The sequence below is a fragment of the Dermacentor variabilis genome, unplaced genomic scaffold (assembly GCF_050947875.1).
Source record: "Dermacentor variabilis isolate Ectoservices unplaced genomic scaffold, ASM5094787v1 scaffold_14, whole genome shotgun sequence".
Classification (NCBI taxonomy): Eukaryota; Metazoa; Arthropoda; class Arachnida; order Ixodida; family Ixodidae; genus Dermacentor; species Dermacentor variabilis.
The window spans coordinates 4,360,744-4,382,575 of NW_027460302.1; the positions used below are offsets into that span (position 1 = coordinate 4,360,744).

General features: G+C 49.5%; 1 protein-coding gene across 1 annotated transcript in view; it reads right to left on the reverse strand.

Annotated features, from left to right (window-relative positions):
• Window positions 1–21,832, reverse strand: part of LOC142567763 (arylsulfatase B-like) — a 267,603-nt gene that overhangs the window by 177,701 nt on the left and 68,070 nt on the right. The window contains exon 5 of the mRNA XM_075677931.1: window positions 6,443–6,569. Coding sequence (XP_075534046.1) covers window positions 6,443–6,569 — 127 coding nt within the window. The remainder of the gene's footprint in view (window positions 1–6,442; window positions 6,570–21,832) is intronic.

Consider the following 21,832-nt stretch of genomic DNA (forward strand, 5'->3'; position numbering starts at 1 on the left):
CTCCTTTGTAATCCATGGGCGTGTGCGCTGTTGAATGCTTAGTCTCATTGGAACAAAGTCCCTGACGCATTTTAAGACTAGGTTCCTAAAGAAGCACCACAGCTCGTTCACACAGCACGTGCCTGATTCAGAAAGAAGTATGAAATCATCCAGCGACCTATCCATGGCGTCCAATATGTCAACGTCCTTAGCGCGGCAAAAGTTTGGAACGAGGCACCTTTTTTTCCTGGTTTCAGTCGGACGGCCAAGTTCAATTGTTAAAGATATCAGTTTGTGATAAGATATACCGTCAAAAATATGTACTTCGGGATCACGACTGAGCACTGCATTGCTTACAAGGAATAGATCTAAAATTGAAGCTGTATCATTCTGAATGCGCGTGGGTTCTTTTACTAACTGAGCTAAATCATGGAATACTACGAGGTCGACAAAAGGTTCAGCAGCACTAGAAAGGGGCTCAGGAAAATCGGTACTCCAGTCGATTGAAGGCATATTGAAATCACCACCCAGGAGAACATTACAAGAATAGCTTTTGCTAGAACAAAGGAATTCGTTAAGCTCGAGAAAGAAGTTATCTTGAGTAGGGGGACGATAAAAGGCTCCTACAATTACAGTGTGCCCATCGAAATATACTTTAATGATCACTCACTCAATAGCAGGTATATCAGGTAACCTAGACACGAGTAGTGACTGTTGATAAATAATTGCAACACCACCGCCGCGCGAACTTCTATCTTTACGATGAATTCCGTAACCTGGTGGTGTTACTTCCTCGTTGGAGATATCGTGGTGAAGCCAAGTTTCCGTGATTATAAGACTATGTGGCTTGTGTGTTAAAATGATACTTTCAATATCATCAGCTTTATTAACGATGCTACGTGCATTAAGGTTGATGAAACGGAGCGGCTTTTGGGAATCTGTTTGGGTTCATTGTGACCGGCGTCTGTCTTCAGTTTGTCTTCCTGTGGGAATCCTTCTGTCACTTGTGCCATCCCATCGGAATAGCTCGCTATTAATCCTAATTTTGTCGTACACTAGTTGGACTTTCCCCCCAGCAGCTCTAATTTCGGAGGCGCTATCCCAGAGTTTCTTTTAAGTCATGTGGGCGCTGAGAAGTCTTCCGAGACCGAAATATCTTTGTTTTTTAGTTTGAAATAATTCTGTAGTACGGCCATTTTTTCGCGGTGGTCGAAAAGCTTGATTATGACTGGGCGTGGTCTAGTCCCGTGTCTGCGCCCTATCCTATGAAGTCGTTCAGCCGAGGAAACTTGCACACCGAGAACGCTCCTAAACACGCCCTGTAACACAGCTTGCTTCAGATCATCATGAGTTTCGGCAGCTGTTTCTTTGACCCCAAAATACAAAAGGTTGTTCCTCCTGGAACGATCTTCTAGATCGAGTGAGTGAGTGAGCGAAAAACTTTATCAGCTCTAGATTCGCTGGTCTTCTGCGGTCTTCAGATGGAATTGTCCATCTTCTAGCACAACGGTCGGTTGCCCTTAGTCCAGGGCTCCGCTGGATGCTGCTGCCAGTTGTGCTCGCCGAATCAGACCTTCTTGGTCGACCTGGCGATCGCTGGAGAGCACTCCCTCCCATCGCTCCGCACTCGGGTTTGGTATAACGGGTACCACGTCTATCTTCTGGCATGCCCACGTTATGTGAGCGTGGGTGTTTCGTGGCACCAGGGGCATTTGTCATTGTATTGTGTGGGATAAATTTTGCCGAGTACGTTTAGGTTCGGGTACGAGCCCGTTTGTAGCTGCCTCCACGCGACAGAGTCCTCTCTGCTAGGGGAGTTGTGCGGTGGTGGATACCGCTTTCTGCAGCCCTTGTAGTAATTTAGTATCGCCGAATAGTCTTGGGGTACAGGTTCGGTCTCCTCGAGGTCGCCTATGTTGGATGCTCGGTAATAAGTGTACCCTCGAGCTATCCTGTCCGCCTCTTGGTTCCCTGCCACTCCCGTGTGTCCCGGCGTCCATACTATCGTCAAATTTCTCCTGCAACCTCTGCACACTTTTCTCGAGGCCAGAGACTTTTCTGCTGACTTCTTTAATAGCCAATGCCGACTCCTCAACCACCTTTAGTTTCATTTCAATTTCATCTAACCGTTTTTCTATTTTTTTCTGACCATTAAGTAGTTCGACTAACAGTTCATCAGTCGTAGCCCCAGGTCCAGGATTTGGCTCTACGTCCCCAGAAAGCGTAAGAAGAGAGAAGACAAAATCATGAACAACCAAACAGAGCGTACAAAGGCTGCGTGAACACGTCAGCTGGATGAAACATCTATCGCTGGATTTAACAGTAGAAGCTTTGTTACTGACCTGCATGTAAAAAATCAACGGGTTGGTCATGTTGACTGGCGGCCAGCCGACGAGCCCACTGGAAGGTTCCGGTGGCAGCTGGCTTCTTATATGCGCTCTTGATGACGTCGATGGGTCTGGACGCATTGACGCCCAGCGATCTTCATGGTGTGGCGGTGCGTATGCGCAGTCTCCGTAGAAACCTGCCATGGTCATGCGCAAGGGCGTTGAATCTTGCAATGCGCTGACCGCTGTCGTGCCGAACAGGAAAAACTGCATGTAAAAAAGCAACGGGTTGGTCATGTTGACTGGCGGCCAGCCGACGAGCCCACTGGAAGGTTCCGGTGGCAGCTGGCTTCTTCTATGCGCTTTTTATGATGTCGATGGGTCTGGACGCATTGACACCCAGCGATCTTCATGGTGTGGCGGTGCGTATGCGCAGTCTCCGTAGAAACCTGCCGTGGTCATGAGCAAGGGCGTTGAATCTTGCAATGCGCTGACCGCTGTCGTGCCGAACAGGAAAAACTGCATGTAAAAAAGCAACGGGTTGGTCATGTTGACTGGCGGCCAGCCGACGAGCCCACTTGATAAAGATAGATGATCACACGGGTCATCCCGGTTAAACCATATAAAGTTTCATATAAGTGGTCATATATATATAAGTGGTCATGAACTTCTCGATATCACACTTGGGTGTGCCTGGACATAAATACACAGTGGATATCACAATTCTGTCTTTCGTTTGTATGGCACAGACATACCCACCCTCAGTGGCATTGTACTCTTGGGAGTCAAGATTGCATGGTTATTCCTACATTTTTCCCTTGCATATATGATGATGCCTCCTGCTCGTGAGTCCAGTGCTGTCACAAACGATTTAAGTAAACTCATCGACTTCAAACGATGTATCTTGATAGACTTATATTCTGTATTAATATTATTATTATTATTATTATTATTATTATTATTATTATTATTATTATTACTACTTCCGAAGTACTCGAAGCCTGCTTCGCCGCAGGTCGGCCCGGTACTGCACTATCTGCGGGATTGGCCCACGCTCACCTTTTCTTAATTTTTGACGCACAAACACAATACATCCATTGAATACTGGATTTTTTACTTTATCCGTTATTCGTTATTATTTGCACAACATTCGGGATCGGCCCACATTTTTGCTCACGGACACGACAAATGCATTGCGGGGTAGAGGTTTACGACATCGCTCTAAAGTGTATTCCAAGCTGTCCTAACTTTTCGCTTATGAAATGGATCAGTATCACTGCGTTTAGCTCTTCGCTCCTTATTTAGCAAATAATTTTAAGCAGAGGCTTGTCACGTTTCTGATTTACTAAAGTTCTTTAGTGCGGTCAATATCTACTTACTTTGTCTGATTGCTCGCGGGTTTACTCATTTGCGATAGATTTGTTCTTGCTGCATACATGGGCTCGTAAAGCGGATGTTGTGTGCGTTATAATATCTTATAACAAATATGTAATATTCCTAGTCACTCGCCTACTGTGTGGTCAATTACGAAAAGTTCAGCTTCGAACATTGGTGTGGTGTCGGTGCTGTCACCGGTCTCCAATGCCTTGGTGCAGCGGGATTCAGGTGCGCGCCCGTTCCCTTATTCTTGACACGTTGGCGATAGCGCGGGCGTAAGTTTGCGTGTGTGTTCGGCTAAATGTGCGCAGATAACGTGTGAGAAACTTATTATATTCCAAGAAGGGGCATATAATAGGTCCCTTTGTTACCGTATTGTGGTTGACCATTTTCCCCGCGATCCCGCTGACATGTTTTATCACGTGGTGGCGCGTCCATAGCATGCCTCAGTTGCTTCCGTCGCCTGTGTTTGCAACGGATGTACATGACGCCAGTGTGGCTCTACAAACTTCTGTTTCAGCGGACATCGTAGACGGTGACTGGCCAGACGAAAGGCGAAGCTTCGCAGGACGTGTGAGCGCTTTCGAAGCTCATCACCCTCTGTCCAAACTGCTCGAGAAGGGTACGTGGTGCTAGTAACCAAAGCGGGGCTAACGATCCACACTGAGCTTCAAAAAGCCTACACCGACGCAACCAAACTTGATCGAGCCGAGGACCTCAAGCACCGCTCTAGGATCACAAGGGTAACAACGCCTTTGCTTAGACTAAATTTTCAAACGCACTCCCAAACCTGAACAACATCCTCAGTAAATACTAGCCAATTCTCACCAGCGACTAGAAACTTAGAATTTTTCCCGACCCGCGCAGAGTAACCTACAGACGCAACACTAATTTTAAGGATATTCTTGTGCATGCCAAACTAAGGACAAACACAGTGTCCGGTCCATGTGGCCACCCCAGGTGCTCTACATGCAAACGCATTCAATATACTGCTACAGTAAAAAGTACAGTGTCACATTACTCACACAAGGTACCTGTACATCAAGCGACGTAGTCTACAGTCTAGAATACCCGCCGTCGTTGCTCAGTGGCTATGGTGTTGGGCTGCTGAGCACGAGGTCGCGGGATCGAATCCCGGCCACGGCGGCCGCATTTCGATGGGGGCGAAATGCGAAAACATCCGCGCGCTTAGATTTAGGTGCACGTTAAAGAACCCCAGGTGGTCAGAATTTCCGGAGTCCTCCACTACGGCGTGCCTCATAATCAGAAAGTGGTTTTGGCATGTAAAACCCTAAATATTATTATTATTACAGTCTAGAATGTGCCACATGTAGCGAAGAATATATAGGTGAGACAGGAAAATAAATTCATAAAGGCTCAACGGTGACCGCGGAGACACAAAACCCGATTTAGCTAGAGCAGTAGCCAGCCTTGTTCAACGAACATGGTCATATATTCGACAAACCAAGGCTCTATATGGTAAAAACAAATTTCCGTTCACTTCGCGAGATGAACTATACGGAATCATACATCATACACAAGCTTAAATGCCTACACCCGACGGGAATTAATTTGGCACGTGGCCACTTAGGATCGCTAAAAGCTGCAACGTAAATCCGAAATTACCATATCAACAACGAAGACACGAAACACATTATGTCGCCAGATAACCTTAATTCGTAACCTCACCCAATCTCCCATTTCCACATTTTCCCTGCGTCTCCCCTTCCACTGTTCCACTGTTTTACTGTTCCACGTTTTTATGCATATAACAACTGTACGCCCCCTTTTCTCATACGCACTTACCCCCTTCCCGCTTTTGTTAATGTCACCCTCATATTTGTTATACCGCTTTTGGTCCCTCCCCTTTTTGTATAATATAGATATTTCTTGAAACACCCTCACCAACACATTCCAAAGACCCGGAGGCCAGGATACCTGTTTCACGGCCTCAGCCACACAGCGTATCGCCACATATGTATACCGCCGTGACGACGCCTACGTTGAGCTACTGAGGCTGACGTCCCTTGAAAGACCAAGCCGCTGCCTTCAAGCTACCCCATGCATTGTAACCCATATTCGTTGTCGCCATCTGAAGTCCTTCAAAATTAGCCAGCGCATTGCTGCTACGCTACTCAAGTCATTCTTTCAACTCATGTATTTTTCTACCTTTCTTGTAACCCGCGCACTGACCGACTCACCGACTATTCTAAATCCACAAAAGCATTCCGCCAACGACACCACTGAAGGATCCCTAACCTATCGCTCCCCCTACACCTTCCAAGGCCCCTCTTTTTCTTTTCCTATTTCTTTTTCATTTTTGCCTTCTTGGTCTTTTCCTCTTCTTTTTCTTCCCACCTTGTCACTCTGCTGCTGTTGTACCCTCGTCTTAGAAACCACGCTTACACACGTCAGGTGACAGTGCTCATTTTCTTTGCAGCCTCTCCCTTTACAGCCAGCCACCATCAACAGCAACCGCACTTGAAGTCACTCTATTAACCCGTTAAAACTAACATGCCGACGATGACGAAGCCGCCTTTGACGAGGATAGGTCCTCCTATCGAAATGTTGGCCAGCATTTCCGAGGCACCTTATCCCTGTTTCTAACCTTGCTCTCTATAGGTAAGAGGTTTCGGTGTCGTCTGCTTCTTGGGTAGTATCATTGCTGCGGTTCAAGCTATTAAAGAACGCCACTCATCTGAGAGTCGTCGAGTAATGTTCGCGAGTGTTGTTTCAGTGACGTCAGAATGAAGACTCACCGGCGTGCATGCGTCGCCCCATGTCCCGGATGTGATCGAACTTCTTCACGTGTTCTGCCGGTGCCTCGAGAGGGTGGTAGTAGTTGCCCACGTGAACCGCTTGGTGAGATATGTACAGTAGCAGTGGCTGCACAGCAAATCGCATGTGTGCGAACGGTCTGACTTTACCATTGCAATTCCTATTGCATGCACTGTGCGGCATTTTAGGCTTTTAGGAAGTTTTCCCGCAGAAAGAACGAGACCATTTCTAACACAATGTCTGATAGGAGTTACGCACAAATGAGTGCAAAACAAAGTCTCAGTTTTGCTCGAAAAACGAAGCACTGATTGTGGTAGCAGAGTACTAGACAGGAATACGAATAATTAAGAATGTTAGTTTTATCGGCAGTCTAAACTACTGTTAATGTTCGCGTACTAAACAAATTACAAGCATGGTGTGACGCGCGCACAGGCAAACATGAACGCATCTCACTCGATGTCTACGCAAAGTGGCTATCTGGATGCTGACGTGCTGACCAGCGGCAGCAACGGCGAACGAATTTCCTTTCGGGTCACCGCTCGCTTCAGCGCCAACTAGGCGTGTGAAAGCACAGCGCACACGAAGCCATCAGCTATCTCGGGTTGACTAAAGTGTGCACCCATCGCAGATCACCTCCATGACTGGGCACGCGCGGCCGCGACCGCAGTAAAAGGAATGGCGTGCGCTGATTGGAGGCACAAATGCAGACGACGCGCAGGCGCACCACTACCTGGGTGCCGATTGCTTCGCACCACGTGATGTCGACTACGCTGACGAAGCGCGTGGTGACGCCTACATCGAGTATAAAAGCAAGCAAGCGCCGACCGACAGCATTCAAAAGGTTCAAAGAGCACCGCGCAGCCGCTTTTCGACTACTGCTAGCCGTTTTTTTCTGTACACTTGAAGCGGAAGATTTTCAGTTTCGTGCAATCTAGCACAATTTTCATTTACGGCTCCCGATCTGCTCTGAACCCAACTTGTCTCTTGAAGCTTTACCTTTATTGTTGTTATAAAACCATCCACATACGAAAAGAGTATCCAAGGCGACGAAATGGAAAAAAAGCTAGATGCCCTGACAGATCTCGTGAATGCTTTGAGCGAAAAAGCACCCAATACTGTTAAGAATAGCGGAAAAGTACTGCTAGAGATGACAACTGAGTTCCTTGGTGCCTTGTCTGATATCAGGGCTGATGTGAAAACTGTGCATTCCATCAACAATGCTATAAAAGCCGAGCGTACATCCCTCAGCGCATCTGTAAGTTTTACAAGTGACACGTTTGATGAACTAAAAAAAATTACACAAAATGGCTACGCCAAGAGCTAAATGATGCAAGAAGTCGCACTCTAGAGTGCCAGAAAGAGCACATGAAGATAAATAAATAATTAGCTGATAGGAAAACAGCTGATAGAGTTGCAGTAACACTCGAGATGGGGGGGGGGACAACATTGAATTGAAAGGTATCCCTGTTGCTGAAACGACAACGTACAGAGAGTAGTGGGAACAACTGCCGACTGTTTACATGTTGAGTTTTTATATGAACGCTTGGAAGTTGTGCACTGCGTACTGACAAAGGCCAACAATGCTCCAAACCTCGTGGCATAATTTCTGTCGCGGTCTGTGCGTTACGCGGTACCAAATTAAGCAAAATATAAACAAAGAACAGGCTTAACTCAACAATGCTTGGTTTCGAAACAAATGCCCCGTGTCTGCGAACGAGCTCTTTTGCATTGAGAAAAAGGTTTCGCTAAGTAAAGTCACGCAGAGAAAAAAGACAGAAGGAAAGCTGGATATTCGTCGTCGTCTCAGAAGGAAAAGTCTAGGCAAGAAAATCAGAGAAGTCGAAGTTCATGCACACCACATGTAAGGATGACCTCACGAAGCTAGCGTAGGTACTCATGAGACTTCAAGACTGCCTTTCAGAACAACCATGATATTCACAATAGCAAAAGCCGATCAACTGTTATGCGATAGGAGTACGCAAATTTTTCACTGTAATGTTGGATGCACAAGAAAAAGAAATGATCTTATTCCCTTCATTTTATCAAAGGATCGGCAGAAATTCGACGTTGTAGCAACCACGGAAACTTGTTTAAGAAAAGAAAAGAGTGCGGCTATTCCTGATTTTGCAACTGTGTCGCGTCCATATGACACTCATGTGCAAGGTCGTTCATAATACGTGCGAACGCGGCGAAGCGTGGCCGCATCGAAACAATGTGGCGCCGCGCACAGGAGAATGGAGGCGGTTCTTCGTGTCGTCTGCTACAGCGCGGAAGCGCACCGTGCTTGCTTTGCTGGGAAGCGCACCTAAATGTGCGCTGGCAGCGACGCGTCGAGATGGCATTGTCGCATGTTACTGACTGCAGCGCGTTGTTCAGTCCTATGGAAGAGGGAGTTAGCTTGGGCACGGCAATCTCTCATCCGCTGGCGCGGCTGATAAGCTGCTGCAAATAAGTGCCAAGCTAAGCGACTGCTCTGTACTACTGCACGATTCTCGGATGATTTGTGAATGCACGATCCACAGCACATTCTTTATGTTCATCGGCTGACAAACGTAAAGCTGTCAGTTTTAAAAGTAGTGATGTCACTTTTTTTCATTTCTTGCTTATTTTTTATGCTGTCTCAGTAATAAAAGCGGTGTGACAGTCGAGGAATGTGTCATTTTTTGCCGAACCTTAGGAGAGCAAGCAATGTCTCGCGTTCCGAGACGATGGCGAATTGTAGCGCTATGCATGCAAGCATGCTCTCGGAGGAGGATATCAATGCTAACGAATCGGCCACTTTCGCCATAGAACCGGATCGTTCGGGCATGCCGAAAGGAGCGAAGAATCAAGGATCATCCACGGACAGGCCATACTAAAGTCACCAATGAAGACGACGACAAGAACATCGTTGCGACCGCTGTGGACAAGCCCGCTGCCAGTGCGACTGAAATTAAGAACGCTGTCGGGCTTCTGGGTGTGTCGAACGCAACAGTGAAGCGTCGCCTGCGCGCGGCTGGCCTCAAGAATAGCTGCACAGAAGCCACTTGTGAGCGAGAAGGACAAGGAGAAGCACCTAGCATTCGCCCGAGATCATGAGCCATGGACAGCGGAGCACTGGGGCAAGGTCGTCTTTACTGACGAGTCTGCTTTCACGACCAGGTGGGACCAGCGTCAGCGAGCCTGGCGGCCTGAGAACTGCCAGTAAGTGGAATCATTTAAGCAATCGTATCCTAAAATGAAGGATAATTTTAGACACTAGTATTTACTGTTATTAAGCTTTAAACATTAATATGCTTGTTCTAAGAAGTGTCAAGAATGATTTTTGCAGTGGCCTGACAATTGTAGTTTTGCAAAGCGCGTACATTAAGCAAAATATTATGTTAAACTTCGTCGAAAATAAACAAATTATCTAAAATAACGGCATAGGTATAATCCATGATGAACGTTGCAACTATAATAACTGGAGTTTCAGAGTTTGTGGCAATTACGGCTGAAATCTATTAACATCGAATGTTATAAGCTGGCGCGTACATTTAAATCGCGCAGATCTTGTTCATCAAGAAATATGGCTATGGGGAGAAAGTGACTGTAGCATCGATTAATATTAGGAATACGTTAGTGGCAGAGGAGGCTGCTATTGCCCTAGCGTGCGTCAGTACCAAAAGCCAAGATCATCTTGTCTGACAGTAAGGCAGCTGTTCACAACTTTTGTAAGGGGGTGGTCTCCAGTCAAGCCGCCAGAATTACTAAGAAGATACCTCTCAAGCCGAGAGGTCTTCCTCATATGGGTTGCTGCTCATGATGGCATTCCCGTGAATGATGCTGCTCACAGCCTAGCTCGAGAATTATACACCTGAGCTGCTCTGGAAGTGCCTCTGAGTGGGAATAAAACCCTCTCACGCCGTATGAAGAAATAACCGACACACCTAGACTGGATAAGAGAACACTCTGACTTCCGGATAGGTCAGTCTTTTCAAAGGAGTGCAAGGCCTGGATGAGGCTTCAGGTCCACAGATTCTTTCCATACTGTATACTGCACGATGAAGACACTCGGGAGCCTGAGCTCTGCTGTAGCTGCCACAGAATGACTTCGCAATATCACTGGGGCTAATTCACAAAGCATCCCAGACCTTGCCACCTGGGAAGAGCTGATCCGGAGCCACGACCCGGATCAGCAAAGACTCATCCGTCACGCGGAGGCAGCTTACTACAAGACTGTCTCCGCGGTCTCCGGTGCTGAGAGCCGGCTGGGAGGCACCCCCTCGTAATTGCTGCGCCTCGACCGTGAGGCCCCATTATGATGGAAACAAAGTTCATTCATTCATTCATTTATTCATTCATCAAGAAATAGGTGCCGATAGAGAGCCATTTTTTACACTGTGGCATACGTAGGAATCATGCCTTGCCTGAGTCTCGGAATATTTGACCATCTCTCAAAAGAATTAAATTCTTAAAAGAATGCCCTTGTTCGCAATTTTTGTATGATTGTGTTAGGTGACCCGGTAATGAGCGCTAGACAATCCTAAAAGATAGTAATTCATATTTTTGTTACTTCTAGCTTACCGGTTGCGCCTGCATTTTATACCAATGCTAACAATTTTTTTTCGTTTTCTGCAGGTATATGCATGAGTACATGGAGCAAGTCGCTCCCAGCGGCAGGTTCGCTGTGACCGCCGAAGGCCTGGGCCCCCTGGTTCTCCCAGAGAGCCGCTTCAATGGAGAGGCCTACTGGTCAATAATGGACGATGTGCTCTTCCCGTACCTTCTAGGAGGACCATTTCCGGACAGCGACTTTATTCTGCAGCATGATAATTCCCCCATATCAAAAATCGAAAAGTCTTGCTGCATTTCTTGAGCTCCGCGACATCGCAGTGCTGGAATGGCCAGCTCAGTCCCCTGACCAAATGTTATTGAGAATGTTTGGGGCATCATGAAGAGCGTTATGACCGGCCGACAGCTGCACGGCCTCTTAGCGGAGGCACTATGGATTGTTGCTGAAAGGGAGTGAGAGCGGTTGAGGTCCAATGCGAGCCTTTGTAGGTCTCTATACAGGTCCGTCCAGCAGAACACGATGAAAGCCGTCATAAACCCAGGAGGCGAACCGACCTGCTACTGTGCTTGGTCATGGAACTCTTTGAAGAGCAGCACATACGAGAAAATAAAACACCACGCCTGAGCAAACCCTCTACGGATTGGGTGGATAATGAATTTTATTTCCTACAATCAGTTTTGCGTTTTCAATTAGATGCTTTATCTTGATGTCACTTTTTTGTGTATGAAAGGATACCTGATATGCGGGAGAAGAACGAGTCAGCCGAAGTGAACGGACGTGTCGTCAGCGCGCTCCGTAACCACCGAGACGACGCGACCTTCACCGACCGCCCTTGCCCGGGCCGCTATCGTTGGGAGTCATATCGGAAGCGGCCTTCTCGCCGTTTCCCACCGACCGCCATATTGAAACAGACTCTGCCTACGCGGGAGCTGCGTTCCGCGCAACGCCTGCTGTCGACGCCGCCCGATTTCGTCGCCTACGTCGATACAGCTGAAACGCCGACATGGAATATCAAGTCGCAGACGCCTCCATCATGCCTACCGAGGTGGAAGCTGACTCACGCCGGGTCCGTGCCGTGAAAGCACACCGTGCTGCCGCGGCCCACCAGCCCATCGTCTCGCCACCGCCTGCCTCGACACCATTCAAGACTGCCTGCACTACCACTCTCCGTCGTCACGCTCCCCTACCTCGCCTCCCAGCGGAGGACTTCTAGATCGTCTACAGACCGGGAGGAGGGCTTGACCTCCGCACAACCACTAACGGAGCCCTGCTCCAAATCCTTTGCACTCGTGCGACCATCGACTACGCCACCGCACGCACCGCTGACCGTGTACGGATAAACCCCTACAACTCCCTTACTGTCAGCACCCCATCTGAGCCGCGCGCTCGCCTCTACCTCCGGGTCTCGGAACTCCGCCTGGGTGCCATATCTTACCCCCTGCGTGCCTACATGGCCGCACCCGACAACGCGCTCCGCGGCATCCTACACAACGCAGTGGACTCCCAAACCCAGGACGAGATCGTCCAAGACCTCGAGTCAATGAACGTGAACACCCCCTACGCCATCGCTGACGCACGCCAGATGGGGGCACTCCCAGTCCATCCTCATCACCTTCGTCGGCGCTTCTACTCTTCCCTCCACCATCGTCTTCAACTGCGGGGTCTACCGCTGCCACCCGTTCCGCCCGAGAGCCGAGGCCTGCACGAACTGCTGGGCTCTGCTCGGTGGCCAGGAGGCCACCGAGCGGATGTCTGCACCAATCCCAAGTCCGCCCTCTGTCACCGCTGCGGCCAGGCCCACAAGCCAGTCGAGCCCCCGACCTGCGTCCCCTGCTGCATCCTCTGCACTGGAGCCCACGTCACGGGCTCGCGCCCGTGCGGGCTCCGGTTCGAGCGGAACGGCCCGTCATCACCCCCAGCCACCTCCAAGCACCAGCCTCCCCCACCAGCGCCGCCCACCGTGCCCATCATCAAGACCTCCCGGCCTTCCGGCCCCCGCCGCCACTCTGTCTCCAGTGGTGCCCAGTCGGCCAGCCGCCACCGATCCGTCTCCGTCCCGCCTCTGTCTAGGTCCGAGGCGTCCACTGCCCCCGCCACCACCACCGCATCACCGGTAAGCTGGAAACCGCAGCCTCACACGTCGGACCCCCAAACCGCGGCCCTCGAAGCCACTATCGCTGCCCAGCAGCTCCAAATTCAGGAGCTGTCGTGCCAGCTGCAGGCCGCGCTAGTGCGTCTGTCCTCCCCCGCTTCTCCTCCTACTTCCCCAGCTCCCGCACCTCCGCAGCCGCCGTCGCTAGCTGTGGACCCGATGAATACGGCATCCTCGGCTGCATCATCGCGCGCCTCCTCTCCCAACCGCAGTCCCCCGCTGAAATGCCGATCACCTTCCTCCGACCCTGTCGCGCCCGAGCGTGACGTGATTCGTCAAACAACCTCCTTCTTGGAGGCGTTTGAGAAGCGCGTCATGGCCCGCTTTGCGGGACTTGAGGAGCGCGTCGCCAGTATAGACACCCGTGTGGCCGCCATCGAATCCCACCTTACCGCACTATGATACCAGGGTCGCGGCCTTAGAAACCCGCCAAAGCGCGACTGAGGCCACCGTCGCACGCCTGTCGCTCCCTGCCCCACTCACCCCGGCACCTACCCCAACTCTGTCGGGGGAGTCCGCCATCCATCATGGCCAGACACCCCACGGGCCTTAATTTCCGGCAGTGGAACTGTCGGGGGTTCCGCAGCAAGCGGAACACCCTGCAGCTCCACCTCCAGAACATCCCTCCCAACACTCTCCCCTCCGTCCTAGCACTCCAGGAACCCCTTACTCCCGTGAAACTGCGCGACTACACCTCCTTCCATCCTTCTTCTGGGGTCCACCCAAACGTTACCACACTGGTGCAGCGCAACCTTGCTGCCGTGCAGCACCAGTTGGACGTCTCGGACTGTGCCCATCTCCTCCTTGAAATCCTTTCTCGCCGTCGCACTGAGACAAGCCTCTTTGTTCTCAATGTGTACAGTCCTCCCAAAGCCCCTTCAGCTCCTCTCCTCCTCGTCCTCCGCAGAGCGCTTTCCTGAGCTGGCCGCAATGCCCTGGTCGTCCTTGGTGACTTCAATGCCCCACATACCAGCTGGGACTATCCCCAGAACACTCGCAAAGGCCACTCACTCTGGACTTTCATCCACAACGAGTGCCTTTCGGTCCTTCATGACTTCACTTGCCCCACCAGGATCGGATCTAGTGTTCAACGATACACCAATCCGGACCTTACCCTCACCAAAAATGTCGCCAATCCGACCTGGACTAATACAGGGGTCTTCCTCGGTAGCGATCACTACGTCCTCTGTACAACTTTCCCACTCGCGTCTTGCTCGCGCCTCTAGTCGTCTGACCAAGATAGTCGACTGGGACCGCTTTCGCTCCACTCGTCTCTCTACTTCCTCTTCTGCTCCTATCACCGATCTCTCTGCATGGACCGAGACCCTTTTGGCGGACGTCCATACTGCCACATCCACACTCCCTGCAGCACCACACTTCCCTACGGCAGACAGCCGTCTGCTGCACCTTTGGGAGGCCTATCACGCTGTCCACCGCCGGTCGCAGGCTCAGAAATACAATCGCCGCCTGCGCCTCCGTTTGGCCCGACTCGCGTTGGACATGTAGGAGCACTGCGCCTCTCTCGTTAGATAACAGTGAGGCCAGACCTGCGACCGCATGGCAGGCAACCTGGGCCTCCGCGACACGTGGTCGCTTCTCAGGGTGCTGCTAGACCTTACACACAGTAAAGCTTCCCAGCGCAAGGATATCTCGCATCTCCTTCATTCCTCCCCACTCACCGATACTGACTTCCTAGCGGCCCTCCGGGATCACTACTTCTGCACCGACCTACCTACTCCGCTTCCCACCTACTCCGGCTCTCAAAACCCTGACCTTGAGGCGGACGTCTCCGTGGGCGAGGTTCGTGCGGCGCTACTCGGCCCCGGGGGCGGACGACATCACTAACAAGGTACTCCGCAACCTAGACACCCACTACCTCGAAGCCCTTACTGATCTCCTCAATACACATTGGCAGGCTGACACCCTTCCATCCTCCTGGACTCATGCACGTGTCTCATTCATTCCCAAACCCGGCAAACCTATTGCTCTCGAACACCTCCGCCCCATCTCTCTCCCCTCCTGTCTCGGCAAGCTGTTCGAGCATGTCATCCTGGCCCGCCTCCAGACCTATCTCGATGATCATGACATTTATCCGGACTCCATGTTCGGTTTTCGTCTCCAGCTGTCCACCCAGGATATGATGCTCCAACTTTCCGAGGATGTCCTACAACCCTCCCACCACAAACGCACTCGAGCTATCCTGGCGCTGGACCTTACTAAAGCATTCGACAATGTACACCACACCGCTATCCTGGACGCTCTCTCCTCCCTCCATGTCGGACCCCGTGTCCATGCTTACGTCACCGCGTTCCTCGCCCACCGCACAGCCGAAATCTCATACGGCCCACTTTCTTCTCCTTCCTTCTCCCTTGGCAACAAGGGTACCCCCCAAGGCTCTGTCTTGTCCCCTCGTCTGTTCAACATCGCCCTCTTCCCGCTGGCACGTGCTCTACGAGCTATCCCAGCTCTGTCTTATGCTTTCTACGCCGACGACATCACCCTCTGGGTGACCATCGGCAATCTTGGCGACATGGAGACCGCTCTACAGGCAGGTGTGGATGCAGTTGAGCTGCTCCCCGACGAAATCGGAGCTTTTGCTCCTTCGGCCTGGGCGGATGGCCCCCCCTGTCGCCTTCTCCACTCACCGTCTACCTTGACGGCACACCCATTCCTCTGGTCTCTACCCTCCGCTTCCTCGGACTCTTTCTTCAGTCCAATGGCAAGCACACCACCCTCATCACTCGACTCACAAACACTGTACACCACACTGTCCGCTTCATACGCCGCATTGCAAACCGCCACCACGGCATGCGCGAACACGACCTCCGCCGCCTAGTCCAGGCCTTTGTTCTCAGCCGCTTCATTTATTCTCTTCCGCATCTCTACCTTTCTCGTATCGAGGAAGACAAAGTCAACAGCCTCATTCGCCACGCATATAAGTCCGCCGTGCCCCTTCCCACATCGTCGACGGCTCGGTTACTGTCGATGGGCGTCTAGAACTCCCTGACGGAGCTGACGGAGGCCCATCGCACGGCCCAGCTCCTCCGTCTCTCCCGCACCCGCCCGGGTCGCGCACTTCTCCCCACCCTTAATCTCTTCCCTCTTATTCCTCTTCCAACATCACTGCCCATACCTTCCCATGTCTTCCCCCTCCTAACCTTTAATCCCTCCCTAAAAGTATGTATCCCGAACACCACCCCTCCCGTAGAGCAGCGCGAGCCTCCGCGCTCTGGCGTCAGTATGAAAGGCAGGCCGCCGTGGCTTACGTAGATGCTGCCCCGTACCGCCGCTACCCAGCACATGCCCTTGCCGTCACTGACAATTCTCTCCGACCCACTACTGCCTCAGTCCACACTTCTACCTCTGTCGAGGCCGAGGAAGCAGCTATTGCCCTTGCCATCACGCAAACCTCCGCGAAGTACATCTTCAGCGACTCCAAACCTGCGGTCTACAACTACGCGGTTGGGCGGGTGGCACACCCGGCCATCGGAATCTTGCGTTACGATACCGTTCCCTCTCGCCCTATCCAAATCATCTCGGTGCCCGCTCACCCGGCCCATCTTGGTAACGAGGAGGCCAATTCCATCGCTCGAGATTCGACTGATCGAGCAAGCCCGCCCCCACCGGGAATAGATACGCGCGACGCGCTCCTCACGTACCGCGAGATCACGCAGCACTATCGCCTCTCTCGTCTCACCTTCCCCCTCCGCACCAATCCCTTTCCCAGCCCCACCAACACTTATAGCGCCACCTTCAGGCCAATACCTATCTTACTCCTGCACGTCTTGCCCTCTTCCACCACCCTGGGACGTACTCGCCGGCTTGCCGCTTATGTGACTGCTCCCGCGCCGATTACGCTCACGTCCCATTCTCCTGCCCGGCACACTTGCCCCCTGCCTCTTGGCGCCTAAGCAATCCGCAGCAGTGGGAGGCTGCTTTGTCCAGCACCGAGCCGGATATCCAACTCCGGCTGGTGAACTGGGCGGAGGACGTCGCGACTAGGCATGGCCTGGACGCCACTACCGGCAGCCTGAAGGCCGCCCACAACGCTGCTTTTTAATTTGTTACTTTTGGCCTTCTCATCAATAAAAGTTTTTCGCCACCATCTGATGTGCGGGTTTGTAATTTTCCCGCCAGTTGTCGATTCTGGTAGATGGTTGCTGGTTTCGTGATGTTGGCGATTTTTTAACGTGTACTGTATTCCTACCATGTGTAAAATGTCCGTAGAGGAGCACTGACACCCTCGGCGTCTATAGCAGGATACAATCTAAACTTTTGACGCGCTATGAACGCAACTGTGTACAAACTGAATGCGCACATTTTTCTGGGAGCGTGAGGCACGTAGGAGCGTTTCTGTCTCGTGACGAAAGCAGTATATAATATTTCGGGACGCACTGTGTAGGGTTCAGGGTAAACTAAGTGAAAAAGAAAGATGGTGGCAGAAAGTCAAAGGGAACCGGTGCAATGCTTGAGCGGGAGCCCCAGTTCGCTATGGAGAGTAGGGTTGTGAGTAGGATTTTTCGTCGGTTACTTTTTTATGCAGCAATATTCTGCCAAGTAAGAGAGAGCATCGTTTTTGTAATACGATGCGTAATGAGCGTCATTGGAATTGCAATTCATTTCACTCTCTTTCGATCGTTTACTTAATAATTCTTGGCATTTGCGAGTTCCAATTCTATGTGTTCCGGCATTTTGTGCGTTTTCACATCCCAGCAGAATATTAGCAGCTGGTTTTTTGATCCGCAAAACTAAGCAATTTCGTTGTTGAGAAATAAAAAAGATACTTCTTTTCGACGCGATGAACTTGAGTGTGAAAGGGTGCAAAAAAAAAAAAGACAGCTAACAGCATATCGCAGTGGGCCGCGTGCCATATGCAATCACAACAGTAAAAGAAATAAGCTTTTTATGTTTGACAACAACAATGACCGCGGAGGCATTGAAACTTTAAAGCTAATTATTTCGTCTCAAATTTTTCAGTTGTAAATTAATTCTGTCTGCCGATATTTAATGTGATTCCAGCTAAAGCCTTCAATAAACCTAGGTGCAAACGCTTCATTTTGTCGCTTTCATTCCTAGAGCTATTGTGAGGTCTTTGGCCCCAAATATCCTGCTGCAAAGAGCATTTAACTAGCATAGAGCCCAAGCACCGCGTTCTATCTATTGTCACCATTACCACCTGAGACTTTTCGACTGGAATTAAGCCTATAGCAAACGTTCTTCCTGCAATAAATATTTGTTCCTGATTAGGCCCTTTCCTCGTGGTTACATACGGCTGTTTCCTTGGTGTTACGCTACGGTGCACCACATTCGAAGAAAGCGAAGCCGGCAAAAAGCGTCAGCGGAAACAGGAAAAACACGTGAGTGGCGCGGTAACAGAGAAGAAACAATTCTAATAAGGCATTTCAGTGGTACGATCAGGGTCCTTTGACTTCTGGCATGGACTTGCAACCATATACTTTGTTGTTCAGCCTTCTTAATTGTGCAAGTAAGGATGTCTGGAGTAGAGAAATGGTCACACGATTGTAAGAATTTACCTTGATACCAGTTAAAGAAGTCGTACAAGGTTCGGTGATTTCTTCCCTTTCTGTATAAAATTCCAAGTACTATCAAGCAATCTGCGGGCTCTTTCACCTTAGGCTGATCATAGACCAAGAAGAGCAAGGCTGAAGCCAACTCCGTGCACACGCTTAGCAGCTCTTTTAGTAAAACATGTCATTCGAGTTAGGAAGAACGCACAGAAAACAAAGCTGTGCTCCGTTACCCCACGCCGCCTCCAGAGTGCGGTCAAGTGCTGAGAATGTCTCGCTGCGTCCGCTCTGTGGGGAGCGCCTGACTTCAGAGTTGGGGGAAACCAAGTTCGATCGGGGCCACTGCGGCCCTGTTTCGATGGAGGCAGAAGGAAAGACGGTCATTTGATTGCGCTATATCCGTGGATGGTAAGAATCGCCGGCGGTCGGAAAGATCCAGATCCCTCTACTACGTCGACATCTACCATAGCGTAAGTCACTTTTGGGCATTTAACAGCATGAACCAATCTAGACTAGAGCTGAGAAATTTGAAACAACACCTGCATTTAACCGAGGATGCTCCACTGCGAACACATGTTGTTGTATGCGGAACCAACAACGCGTTGCAGTCAGTAAAATGCGACAATACCATCTCGGCACGTCTGGGCGCTGCCAGTACACATCTGGGTGCGCTTCCCAGCAAAGCAAGCACGGTGCGCTTCCGCGATGTAGCAGACGACACGAAGCACCGCCTCCAGTCTCCTGTGCGCCTGCGCCACATTGCTTCGAGTCACGACCGCGCCGGATGCGCTGACGCCCCGCGGAGCGCGGCCATAGGGTGCCTAAGGGTGCCTCGGTGCGCGCGCCCTATGGCGGCGGAGGGGAGCGCGCGCATTGAGGCACCCTACGCGGCCACGCTTCGCCGTGTGCGCACATATTTTGAACGACCCTGTACACGTGGTGGAGGCGTGGCGCTTTTTGCGAGGAGTGGCTACGCGTTCGCTGACTAATTATCGCTGAATTGAAGTACCTTTTCATAGATTGCACTGTTTTGGTATAATCGGCGTTGTTTATATGCCCCCAAATTCCAGCGCTGTTTCCTTTTGTGATAAAATTAAAAAAATGTTCTTTTAATTGTGGAGGAAACACAACAGCCCGGCGGTAATCGTTGGACACGTGAACACTGACACACAAAACACTAGTCATATTGATTACATACAAAGAGTTAATTCAATTTTCTCAACCTAATCAATATTCCCAAGAGATCGGGAACAACTGACCATATATCGACTAAGATAAAATGGAAAATGAATGCTGCCGTTTACGATGAAGCGATATCAGGTCATCGCCCCAATTTTGTTTACATTATTGACGTAAGTAGAAAAAAAGTGCGACGTATTTGTCAAAGAATAACAAAGTGTATTACAACTTACTGCGGAATAACTATTTTGCCATTGACATTGATAATGCATACGATAATAACATTACTACTGAATTGCTGAATGTGATAAAGATTATTTCCTGCGCCAGCGATTATAGCTGTTATAGCGTTTCTGCAGACTCATACAAGACTCCTTTGAGCCTCTGCATGACGAGTGATATCCTTGCATTGCTGAAGCAAAAAGGTTTTTGGCACCACAAATGAGACAGCATAAACAAACATGGTTACTGTTAGGCCAGTTGAACATTTTCAGAAATAAGACCGTATCTCTCACGACAGCAATAAAGAGGAAATATTATTCTCGTCTGGCTGAATAGGCGGACGGTAAATGTCAAGAAAGCTGAGAGATTGTAAAGGAAGCTGTTAGCAATGCACGTTCACAACGTATGTTAACTTTTACGATCGGCGCGTACAGCGTGGATAACTTCAATCAATATTTCGCTGAAATCAGTCCAGCATTAGCAGCGAAGTTCTCCTCCGAGAGAAACCAATCTTTTTCAATCTATCGATTACGTGTGCTCTTCAATTTAGAGGAAATTGAATATACTGTTGCTAATATTAGTACCAGTCAAGCTACCAGCTTATAGGGGGTTGCAGCACGCTTGGTCGGCGATAACATTGATTTCTTCAGCCCCGTCTTATACAATGCAGGTAACCATTCGTTGCGTACGTGAAAGCCTCCTTCTTGTTTAAAATCAGCTAAGGTCGTACAATAAACAACTGCCTGCTTGAGTGGACGTTAGATTTAAAATGTTTGGGTATCATTTTCAACAGCCGCCTAATTTGGCAAAGTCTTATTAACTCACTATGCTCTAGATTTGATTCTGGGTGCAATATACTGCTAATGGCTAGAAATTATTTTATATATAATATTCCAGAAAGTGTTTGGTTCGCTTTTTTTCGTTGTCACCAGTCGTATTGCATCCATTCAAGGGGATGAAGATTTAAGACGAAGCTTGAGCCCATACGCGTTCAAGCATACACGGAAAGTTTTCATTTTGCCGGGTGGGGTGGTGCCTGGGGCCCAACCAGCTTTCCGAAAGCGATATATATATATATATATATATATATATATATATATATATATATATATATATATATATATATATATATATCATGAGAAGCCAACAAACACGGACACCAAGGACAACATAGGGGAAAATACTTGTGCTTAATAAAGGTTCTGGGTTAGGTTCCCACCTGCGGCAAGTTGTTTTTTCATCCACTTTATTTTCCATTAATTTATCGTTTCTTTATTACATTTATTAAGCACAAGTAATTTTCCCTATGTTGTCCTTGGTGTCAGTGTTTGTTGGCTTCTCATGATATGACTAATAATAATCGGGCCCCTCGGTTAACCCCCTTTCTTCTCGTTTATATATATATATATATATATATAACTGATTTTTATCCTACTAGGGGCTCTTATAAATTCTCATATAAGGCCATTACAGCAATGAACAATTCTTCGAGGACACACAAAGTTTCTGTAAGATATATATATATATATATATATATATATATATATATATATATATATATATATATACATAAGCTGATGTACCGACGGCATAGAAGTAGAGCATCGGCCTCGCGTGCAGGAGAACCGTGGTTCAAGTCCCCGTGCCGCGTAATTTTCCGCCGGATTAAAAAAACTATTAAAAAATCCGCGTGTTGATAAAATTGCATAAAGAGGCCTGGAGTGCGGCCTGATCCCGGTGACCAGAACCCGTAACG